The following is a 12,226-nucleotide window of genomic DNA, read 5'->3' on the forward strand; positions in this document are numbered from 1 at the left end:
AGTTTGGGTAGTTGGTGTAGAGAGATGTCTATTGCGGAAGATACATCATTCCAGGGTGGAATAGGGTGTCTCTCTTGGGGAAAAGGTTTGAAGGGTAGACCAAGATCTAAAACTGATTTCAGGGCTCTATGTAGGGCGGATGGAATATTAGGGTTTGGCTTTCTTGATTTAAGTATTTTTTCTATTGTTGGTTTCAGTGGTGATCCGTTTGAAAGTAAAATTTGTCTAATAAGTTTGGCTGTGGAAAATTTTGTTCTGATATCTATTGGCATCATGTTGGCTTCGAAGAGGAGGTTGTATATGGGAGTGGAGCGGAAGGCACCAAGAGCAGATCTTATTGCGGAATGGTAAATTGTTTTAATTGGCTTTAAATAGGAAGCAGGGGAGTTTCCGTAAAGAAATATACCGAAATCTATCTTTGACATTATTAGGGAATTAATAGTGTGAATAACGCTGAGCTGGCTGCAGTTGTATTTATTGTTGGAAATGCATTTTATAATGTTAAGCTGTGTTGAAATTGAAGCGGTTAGGTTAGATATATGGTCCAGCCAGTTAAATCTTTTGTTAAATGTAATTCCTAGTATTTTTAATTTGTCTGTATTTTCTATAGGGGTAAGAGTGGTAGAAAGTTTGATTTGGCAGGAGTGCTTTTTGCAAATATGGAGGTGCTTGCATTTAGAGAGCGAGAGTTTGGCCCCTGAATGCTCGCACCAGGAGAGAATGTCGGTGAGTAAAGGGTCTATGTCTATTTGAGAGCTATTGTTTAATTTTTTAAATATATGGTAGTCATCGGCGTACGCACAAAAGTTAAATTGCTTGTGTTTATTAATTATGGAGTTAAGTTTGTTGAAGGCGATGATAAATAGGATAACTGACAGGGGTGATCCCTGAGGGATGCCGTTGTGTTGGGGAAGGGTTGAGGAAAAGTGGTAGTTGGCATAAACTTTAATTTTTCTGTTGGTCATAAAGTTAACGCAGTATTGGATTATTTTAGGACCTATTTTCCACGAACGCAACTCGTCTATTATTGAATGGATGCCAATTTTATCAAATGCTTTGGTAAAGTCGAGTGATATAATTGAGGCATGGTTTTTTGTAGATAGAGAGGACGAAATCAAGTGGTCTAAAACTAGTAGACTGTCCGAAATCGACCTTCCTTTTCTGAAACCTGTTTGACGGCTATCAATTGATTTATTATGGGAAACAAACCACCATAGCCGGTTGGCGATAATTTTGTCCAGGGTTTTGGCAACGCACGAGTTAAGGGATATGGGACGGTAAGAGTTGAGGGAAGTTTTATCGGAATGTGGCTTGTTTAGGGGAATTATTTTACTCAGCTTGTAGTGCTGAGGTATGTGGCTATTGAAGATGTTATTAAAGTGGTCCACTAAACGGAGCTTTACTGAGGGATGGAGGTTTTTCAGCATGGCGTAAGATATACGATCCAGGCCTGGGGATTTTCCTTTTAATTTTGAAAGAACTATGTTAAGCTCGAGAGTGGAAATAGGTGACTCTATTTTTAAGGCAGAGGCGGACGGCCGGTACTTGGGAGGGGCTAGTAGGGAGCTGTTTTTCAGAGTAATAAAGGTGTTGGAGAAGTTTTCATCACTGGATTCGGCAGACCAGAAGGTACACAGTTCATTGGCTATGGCTAAGTTGTCTGTAATATTGACTTGGGAATCTGATTTGGTAATGCAGTGGATTGAAAGACTTGGTTTTAGACCACAGAAAGAGCGTAGGTTGCTCCAAATCCTAGAGGAAGAAGAGCCGGGGTTGATTTCGGCGGTAAAGGATTCAAGGGATGTGCGTTTTGCTATTTTTACTTCTCGTTTGAATAGTGCATTTGCTTTTTTATAATTAATTATGTTAGTAGTAGATATGTTTCGTCTTAGTGTTAAAAAAAGGGAATTTTTAGATTGTTTTAATTTTTGAAGGTTTTTGTTCCACCAAGGGACCTGGTGTTTTATATTATGTTGGTAAGTGGACTGTGGGATGGAACAGTTCGCACTTTGGTGAATGATTTTTTGAATGTTTGCTGATTCCTTGTTCAGATTTTTACTTTTAGGGCGTTGGTGGTGAAAATGGTAGCTAGCGTCTTGAAATCTTGGCCAGTTTGCCTTATCTAGTTTGAATTTGGGAGTTATTATTGGGGTTGAGTTGGTTTCGAATAGGGATGTGATAATTGGGAAGTGGTCACTGCAGAAGGTATCGGATTCGGTGTGCCATGAGGAATGAAGAGCGAGAATTGGGGTGGCGAAAGTGAGATCAACATGGGTCAGGGTGCTATGTGTACTGAAATGGGTAGGAGAGCCATCGTTTAGTAGGATTAGCGGTGATTGTTGTATAAATTGGGCTATGATGTGTCCCTTCTTATTATTACGGGGCGATCCCCATAGCATATGCCAGCTATTGAAATCACCGGTGATAAGGGTGGGAGTGTCTATGTTGCTGAAGACATTTTCTAGGTTATTGATGGTAATCTTATGATTGGGGGGGATATATGAGCATATAATATTGAAGGTTAATTTAGAGTGGATTTTGATGCAAACGGAATCGAAGTCTTGTTGAAGGTGTATCTCAGTATGATGAATGGATTTGTGTACAAGAATAGCGACACCGCCTGACGCGTTGCCAGCAGAGTTGATATTGTATATAAGGTAGTTGATTGGGATAGGGAAGTTTCTTAGCGTATTTAGGTGGGTCTCTTGAAGAGATATAATTTTTGGGGAGAATTTTCTTATCAAAAGCTGCAATTGGTTGTAGTTATTTAGGTATCCATTAAGATTCCATTGGAGTACTTTCAACATTTTGTTGTTATATTTATATTTATATTTAAATACATATATATATATATATATATATATATATATATATATATATATATATATATATATGTATTTAAATTAAATGATAGTGTTGTGGTAGCACTGGTGTTGTTAAGTTTTTGAATTTAAAAGTTTCGGGTCAAGTTTTTCTTTAGATTTTAGGGGCTTGGTAAGAGTATTCTGCTTAGCGTGAAAAATTCGGAGCTTGGGGTCGTCTTGAGGGTGTTGGTGATTAGGCTGGTCTTGCATCAGTGGTGTGGTGTCCATATCGATATCGGCGTAAGATGTGATGATTCTTTTTAGATTTGGTTGGTGAGTGGTATTGATTGTAGGCGTGGTGCTGAGGTTATTAATGGTATTGTGTGCGGGTTTCGATGTGCTAGATGAGGTGTTCGGCTGCGCTGGAGATGTCTGTTTCGGAGAATTGGCTACTATTTTGGAGTAGGTTGTGGTTGAAAGTGGGTGACGTGCGTTATATATTTGTAGAGCTGATTTGTGGTCTACTTTATGAATTGTTTTAATTGCTGTCAACTCTTTTTGTTTCAAAAATATAGGACAGTTTTTATCCATGGGTGAGTGGTTGTTTTCAATTTCGTTTTTGCAGTTGATGCAGAATTTGGTTCTGTTGCAGGTCTCGTCCTCCTTAGTGTGTTCCTCTTGACAGCAGTTGCGGCATGTTTTGAAAGTCTGTTTGCAGGCGCTGGTTGGATGTCCAAATCGTAGACATTGTTGGCATCTTAGTGGGCGTGGCACATATGGTCGTACGGTGACTTGCTCGTAGCCAATCATTATTTTTTCGGGGAGAGTAAGGGAAGCAAAGGTCAAAGTAATGAGTCCGGATTCCTTAAGAGAGTTGTTGACTTTTTGGTAAATTTTGTGTACATCGATCACATTTTGTGGCTTAAGCTCTTCTTTAATTTCGGTTTCGCTGATGAGCCTCCACTTATTAATTCAATCAATTGCATTGAATGTTTTAATTATTGTGGAAAAGTGGTTTTCAGCCGTTAAATGAGGCTGTCGGAATTGGTAAAGATATACATAAGTTCATGTTAAAAGAGACGTTTGGCCTAAAAGAGATGACAAAACGACATTTTTAGATTTTGTTTATCATATTATTGCTTTGACTCTAATAAGTAATACAAGTCTATCAAGTTGGATAGAACGAGTTGTATAATTTGTGTAAAAATATTAGCTGCCGCACTTTAACGAAACTACTGTTGATTTTCTTTGCAGTTATTAAAAAATTACATTTACACATTATCGTTATGTGACAGCTGTTAAAAATTGTAGGTTTTATTATTATTAGAGAATAATTAGGCGGCCAGTAAGAAATAATCGCTCGAAACTATTATTATTCCTGAATGACCGCATAAATACTTTTCCTTTAGTAACTCAGCTTCTTCTGGTATTTCTGTTACGTATGGCGCATGGAACGGAGCTGCGCAAATCCCCAAAAGTATGCTTTAGATTAAATATGAAACCACATGGTATAAACAATGGGTTAAAAACTGCTTAGCACTGCTTACTTATCACGTCATTCAAAATTGTAGGTTTCTTTTTATTATTAGAGAATTTATAAATAAGAATAATTAGGCGGCCTTTAGTAACTCAGTTTCTTCTGATATTTCTGTTACGTATAAACTGCTTACTTATCAAGTCATTCAAAATTGTAGGTTTTTTTTATTATTAGAGAATTTATAAATAGAAATAATTAGGCGGCTTTTAGTAACTCAGCTTTTTCTGGTAAACAATGTTTTAAAAACTGCTTAGCACTGCTTACTTATCAAGTCATTCAAAATTGTAGGTTTTATTATTATTTGAGAATTTATAAGTAGGAATAATTAGGCGGCCTTTAGCAACTCAGCTTCTGGTATTTTTGTTTCGTTCGGGGCATAAAACGGAGCTCTGCAAATCCCCAAAAGTATGCTTTAGCTTAAATATAAAAAATGGTATAAACAAAGTGATAAAAACTGCTTAGCACTGCTTACTTATCAAGTGATTCAAATAGTCTTTGAAATAAGGACGGAGATTTGTTTGCGACAAACATTTGCCTGATTGTTTCAATGTCAGCTATATGATATAGACACTCGATTTGCTCAAAACCCGCTAATATATATAAAATATTTTATAAACAGTTTCAGACACAAAGCAGTTCTATGAGTTGAAAAAATATGCAAAATTTCAACGTGATAGCTCAGAAATCGAGATAAACGGATGTACAGTAACATAAAAAAAGAACACACTTTAAACTTTACTACAACCTTAGCTAACGTCCTACAACTATAATTATTCTCAAGCATAACTATTTTCTATTGTTGATAATGCATCGGAAGACAACTCAGTCAGCTCAATAGTTGCCGAAGTATACTAAGTGTTATATAGTATTAAGTATTTATTTGCAGACATGCTATTCGGATTATGAACAATTTAATAAAACAATAAAGATAGGATTCGATACATGTTAATAACTGATGAGTAACAAAAAGACAGTAGATTAATTGCTTAAGCAATTAAAACAAAGCCCCTTTTTGTGGGGGCTTATCTTATCTGAATTTAAAAAAGTTGACAAAAATGCACCTGCAGTGTTTACAAAAGTATATTAAACAAAAGCTTGCTTAATAATATACATATGTATGTACGTACTTGTATGCACACGTTCAGCAATCATTTTATACTTTCTGCGCGATGTGTAAGTCCATTCAAACTTTTATGGAACATCACGTAGACCGTGTAGAATACGACGCCTCTACTATCCAGTTCGCAGTCGTCGTTGAGGCTACTCATCGATTTGGTACTCAAAGACGGGAACTGGGAGGGGTGCATTGCCTTTTTTAGTCATGTAGTGCAGACTACAAGGGTCCATTTTTGTTGGTAAGCGTTTAATATCAGGCAGTCGGCAGTGTGTATCGTGTCAGTGTGATATTGATTTTGAACGAAATAAGACGTTGCTCGGGAGCGACATGAACTCAAAACCATTGGATCGGCCAGCAGTCTGTGATGGGTTGCTCGGGAGGGACATGAACTCCAAACAATTGGATCAGGCGGCAGTTAGTGGTGCGGCCAGAGGAGCTGCCTGCATTGGCGTCTTGTGCATCGATATAGCGACGTCGCTGGGAAAGCGCTACGGCGAGCGTTGGAGTAGTTATATAGCGGCGTCGTACGTCAAGTATGTGGAAGGTGCCGGCGGATGTGTGGTGCCGATTTGGTGAGTGCAGCTGCAAGTTCGAAAACAAAGGAAATGGAATATTCACAAGCAGACGATGCGAATAGTACATTGCATAAACAACAACTTTTCATTTCTTTTACCTTGAAAGTGAAAATCGCACAGCGAAAACAGCAACAACAATAGGAATAAAATAAACATATGAGTGCTCAGTGCGCTAAATTGCAGAATCAGCTGCAGCGTCGGGAGGTTTGCCAAAAGCTTTGCACGAAACTTTTTTTTTTTTGTTTTTAAACAGAGAGTGCTGCACTTACGTGTCGGAATTTGAATTTTTGACGTCGAGCAGTTGTTTTTTTTTTTTGAAAACTTAACATATTTAGATTTGGGCGTGCAACACACCCTGTACTGTGTGGTGTCGATTTCCAATGGCTGCACCATTCGAACTAAGCAATAGTATAGATAATGTAGCTCAACTTCTGGGGTTATTAAACTGCTTAACATTTGATTGTTTTCTTTGCAACTGTACACTTTATAAACTACGGTGGACAAATAATACCTGCTATTTAAATATTAAGAACATACACTTTCAAAACAGTTCCTCACTTGTAGATTTAAATAATTTACCATCGATTTTTCATCACAGTGTGTTTAGGTATTCAATTGTAATAGAAAAGTACATAGACAATTCAAAGTTTTGATCCACATCGAATGATTCTTTTTTTTAATGATATAATGTACTTTTCATACTCTTTCGTCTGCACTACTAGCTGTATTCATATATATTTGCACATGTACAGTCCATGCATATTATCAGTTTGATTTTACGTTTATATCTGACTTAAATACAAAATATTAGAACACTAAATTGAATACGAAAACATTCATTTGTATTATGCAATTTGTTGTTAAACTTAGCTTTGTTAGCACCCCTTTTTCCGCACGTCCACAACAGCTTTTAAAAGGGTTTAACGACTTCTTTAGACAAGGGGGAACGAACGAATGAAGCCAATGGTTGTACATCATTTAGAATTTGTTTGTCCTACCTATTTCACATATCTGGTGATGTTTGTTTCAGGATTGGTCGTGACCGTGCCTATTACGAGAGAACTATGAGAAAAATTAATGGGTAAACATTCGAATTAGTTACAAATGCAGGACTGTTAAAGGCCTACAAGTATTTTTCTTCTATAGCGTTGTCTTGCCAGGTGGCGCAGTTTTCATCGATGATGCAGATTTGCGCGACAATCTCCGCAATGATTGCGTGAAGAGTGCTAGTCACATCTACGAATTGGCAGTGGAGAAGAATAAGAAGGGCGAATATTTCCCAATCTGGGGCATTTGCCTAGGCTTTCAGCTGCTTCTCATAAATGCTGCGGATTCGAAAGATGTGCGATGCGATTGCCAGCCCATGTTCCAGGCTCTGCCATTGAAGCTTGCCAAGGGTAAGGTATTTATTCGTACGGTGGTACTTATAAGAACAAAAAAACATTCTTTAAGGAAACGTATATTTAATGATTTAGAAAAGCCTTTGTAAATTATAGACAATTTTTTATATTATTCATAATTCTGTCTTGGCCAAAATTGAGCGATCTCATCGAGTTGCTAAAAATTATATTGGCAAGGCCTTGGACAAGCTTTTGAACAAATTTATTTATTTATTTATTTATGTCAACAAACATTGACTGTCGACATAGGAAATAGTTTATACAAAGCATATTATAAGCTAAAAAGGCATAAGAAGGAGAAATCTAAAAAAAGTTAATTCCAAATTAGTTTATCACTTGGCCAAGACTGCATAAACAAATAAGAGTTGTTGAGTTATATTGTTTTTGTATTTTTCTACAATATATGTGTTACGATAGACTATCGAGAGTCTGTATGGCTGAAGCAGCTACCGGACGATATGGCGGAGGATATGCAAAGGGTCCCCTTTGCTTGTCATCAGCACCGATTTTGCATCACAGAGGATAACTTGGGGAATCATGGAATCAGGGACGACTGGCATGTGCTGGCTACATGCTCCGATGCGGAGCAACTATCTTTCGTAACGCTCATTGAGCACCGAAAGTACCCCTTCTTTGGCAGTCAATTCCATCCCGAGCGTGCAGCTCATGAGCAGCTGTTTGCTAAAACGGATAATTGTGCCTCGGCCCATGTGCGTTGCTGCATTGAGAAATCGCAGTACTTGGCGAATGTGTTTCTCGAACTGTGTCGAAGAAATGGCAATAGATTCGATAGCAATCAGGAGATGCAGCGGCATTTGATATGGAACTGGAATCCTGAGTTTACGGGGAAATGGGAAGACTCCAACTGGGTGCAGTGTTATCTTTTCGAAAAAGATATAGACTATCCGCGGGAAGCAGAGGTAACTAGTTGATTGAACCGAGTACCATCAGTTACCGCGCAAGATACCATAGAGCCGATTATTATGAGAAACACATAGACTGACAGTTTACAATAAAATTGAGATGCCAAAGCTGCATTAAAGTATGCAACAGATCATGTGTTGAAAGGACAACTTTCCAAAATTGTTGAAATTCACAAAAAATATTCAAACATTTTCCTTAGTTGTGTCGAGTTACATAATAAACAAATATTTGGAGCTTTCCAAAATCGGGCTCACTATTTTTGTGTGTTTTATTTCCACATTAATTGAAGATATACTAAAAAAACAGTTTTGTGCATTGGAGAAGTGGTTTCACAGATCGCCAAATCAAAATACAACGTAATGCCGTGGTAGAAATTGCCATCTATCCTTTCGATAGTCAATATTTGGATCTTCGATAGTGTTGTGAAATACATACATCCTATAGTTTTATACTCTATACCCGAAGAGTAAAATGTGTATAAGAGGTATGTGCAAAGTATACAACAGGCAGAAGGAAAACATGTCCTGCATTTGGAAATGGCTGCTTGTTTCTAAAATTAGTTTTTTTGATTTCTGTAAAAATAATTGCCCTAAGTAAAGCTCTTTGGAACGGCCCAAGATGTATTCTTCAGCAGCTAAAAATAGGCGTGTGTTTTGCAAGGTCTCTAAAAGCAGTAATTCGAATATAGACGCATTATTAGCAAAAATTGTTGTCTCTGCTAATCATATCTATGTATGTATTTCCACAATACTTGAGCCGGAGTAGACTGCTAATTCATAACTCCCAAATACTATATATAGTTTGTGGCCGGTCATGAAGTGTTTAATACAACTGCCGGTGGACTTAAGGCTTCCAATCCTTTCACATTCCCCCGCTCGATTTCTCATTGGTGCGCTTGTCTGCTTTTCGGTTACGCGCTGTTCGGTATTTTTCCATTCACGGCATGCAAATTGTTGTCTTTGTGTTTGTTTTTATCGACCATTTGTTGTCATCTCGCATTTCCAGCGGATTATTCGGCATGGGCCATTTGTGTTGGCAGTAGCGGAATATTTTAGAACGGCCTCTTGACTATGACACGAAAAGTTTTACATTTGAAGTACGTCTATCGATCTCGTTACTTCAAGAGTGAGCCATTAAAGTTACCTCGAAGTAAATTTTCTGCGCAAATTAATAAAAAATTTTCATCACTTTCCACTTCGCGGCATTTTTGAGGTACAACATAGGCTCTTCATTGTCATTGTTCTCGTCATTGTCATGCTCGTGGAGCCCTCAATGGAAATTTTCCATTTTAAAGCACCTGACAGCTTGGATAACCGTTAAATGCTTGTGCCGCGCCTCGTGACATCCTCCAAACAATGCATTAAACAATTTCAGACAGGAGCAGACAACGAGAACTGCGCTAACGGGGGCTGGCAGGGCAGGGCAGGGTTAAAGTTTGGGCGACGCCAAAACCAGACAATGCTTAAAATAAATAATTGTTACCATTGTCACTGGCGTTGTTATTGTTGCCCTTATTGTTGCCGTTGTTGTTGTCAACGCATTTAACGGCTTCAAAAGGCATATCAAGCATTGTGACATTTAACATGCCGCCCTTTTGGGGCCGTGTCGAGTTGCCATTTGCAGCACCGGACACGTTACCCATCTAATGTGCTCATAACTTTCGGTTTATGGTCGCCTTGTTGAGTTCGGTGCAGGGGTACGAGTTAGAGCTGGCCTGCTCACTAATGAGGTCTGCCCTTTGATATCAAAGTTTTATTCTTATTATGTACACAACCATAATTTGTGTGGAAACTTTTTATGTTGCATACTTGATGAGTTCATTCAATATTAATCATACGCCTCGTGTGCGATAACTAATTGTAGTTATATCAACAACCAAATAAACCTACGAGAGTCTTCAGAAGGTTGTTCTTGAACCAATTTTTAATTGTAGGAAGCCTCTTGAAAAAACGAAAGGAGTTCATTCAATTTTATGAGGTTAAATTGAAGAACAGAAGAACAATTTCGTTTCGTTTTAATTTTATTTCATTCACATTATTTTTATAGTTGCGTTTCAGATAATCTTACAGTGCCGTTGAAAATTTAAGGAGGCTGGGGGTAAAACGTTGTAGAACTTCAGCAAAGATAATTTTTATTACTTCATTTCGCTTTCGGGCTTTCGGCAGCTGTGTTTTGTTTTTGTTTCCCCTTTTTGGCATGCCATTTAGTGCTCGACTTACTTTCCATAAGCCGCAGGGTACAGGGAAACAAATGCCCCGCACACTTCATTTCACTGTCTACTTATAGTCAGCAGAAAAAAGAAATAAAAAATCTGCATTAAACGCCCTTGTGCCCAATTTATACACAACGGAGCACATGCATGTTTACTCGTACATGCACACCAATGGGCACACAAATGAAAGTGTGACACCATTCGTCACACACAACAAACTATGAATACACTTTCGTAAATAAAATTAATATTTTTCAGTTTTATTTCAATTCAAGCTCAACCACTACCTTCTTTAAGTTTGCAAGTTGATTTAATGCTTTAACTAATAGTCATATTAAAATACAATCGTTATCATGGAAAAGTTTTGAATAAGAGAAGTTAAGGTACAAATTTGTCTTTGGCAAAATGACAGAAAAAACGTAGCTGTTCAATATTGATTTTGCTTAAGAACAGCTTTTTTGTATTTGATAATTATGTTTTGTTTGTATATTACTTACAAAGATAGTATTTATTCCAAGGATATTATATTACAAGTCTTGTGAATAAAATATTTAGCTTGATTCTTGAATATTCGAAAAAGTTTCAATGTAGCGGCTGTGGAGGCAGCTTTCGTTGTCTGAGAATAGTCACAACCCTTTTTGTATGTGTGTGTATGTTAGCGGCATTTTAATGACGTCATAGCCAGTTACCAGCAACCGCAGCTTAGGCCAGCGTCGCTGCTCCGACTGCGCAAATGAGCGCAACGCGCCGGGTGCTGCTTTTAACCTACTTGGCGTGCATTGAACCGCCGCGCCGTTCGCAAAGCCGCTCTCCGTTGCTCTCTCTTTTACACATCATTTGCAGTGCTCTCACCCTCTCACCCACACTCTCACCCACACTCACGCGCTCACGCTTTCGTCAGGGAAATGCAGACGCCATCGCCATAGCCATCGTTGCAGGCTGCAGCAACCTTTGGGGCGTGCGTTCAATGAACTCATGCACCAACAAGGACATGCAAGCAGGGCTCAAAGGGGAGGGGGGAGGGCGGAGGAGCGAGCGACATTTGCGACCGGCATGGCAGTAACAACTAAAACAACAACTATCCAGTACTATCTGTACTATGCATGTGAATGTGTGTAAATGCGCTGATTTGGCATTTAGGTTGAAGGTTGAAGGATGCAAGACGGCAATTGTTGGGCGCGAAGCAAACCAAATTGCTTTTGTGTATGCAAAATACTTTGGTTGTCAGCAAAGGCTCTTATTGCACTACAACGTGTCTTATCTGGGTTTGGGTATATATTTATATATGCTGTATATATAATATAAAATTTTGAGAATATCACAACCTTATAACGATTGTTATTCTTTAGAAAAGAATCACAATGAAAGGTGAACCTCCACTAAATACCTTAGATTGGCGTTAAAACATTACCACTATGTATATAGCTCCCAAATACATTTCCTATACCTATCTATTCATATACATAGCCACCCTGCACACACACTTATGTATATGCTCGTATTTCACGCACCTTACAGCATGTGCCTGGCCCGCCAATTAATTGTGCTTACTTGGCAGTTTTTATCTCGCCCATTGCCATTGTGTTAATTAAAAATAAAATACGAAGTTAAATATTAGTGGGCGCCTTTCAAGGTCAAAGGACATTTGCGCATCGTC

The 12,226-nt window shown here is 38.2% G+C and overlaps 1 protein-coding gene across 1 annotated transcript; it reads left to right on the plus strand.

The window, feature by feature from the left end:
* Positions 1-5,800: 5,800 nt before the first annotated feature.
* LOC115632578 (gamma-glutamyl hydrolase) lies at positions 5,801-8,483 on the plus strand. The gene is made up of 4 exons (XM_030529799.1): positions 5,801-6,030; positions 7,064-7,114; positions 7,180-7,430; positions 7,851-8,483. Exons 1-4 carry the CDS (start codon positions 5,843-5,845, stop codon positions 8,363-8,365), a joined length of 1,005 nt encoding a protein of 334 aa, XP_030385659.1. The 5' UTR covers positions 5,801-5,842; the 3' UTR covers positions 8,366-8,483.
* Positions 8,484-12,226: the final 3,743 nt, after the last annotated feature.

The sequence above is a fragment of the Scaptodrosophila lebanonensis genome, unplaced genomic scaffold, assembly GCF_003285725.1.
Source record: "Scaptodrosophila lebanonensis strain 11010-0011.00,11010-0021.00 unplaced genomic scaffold, SlebRS2 tig00001415-arrow-pilon, whole genome shotgun sequence".
Classification (NCBI taxonomy): domain Eukaryota; kingdom Metazoa; phylum Arthropoda; class Insecta; order Diptera; family Drosophilidae; genus Scaptodrosophila; species Scaptodrosophila lebanonensis.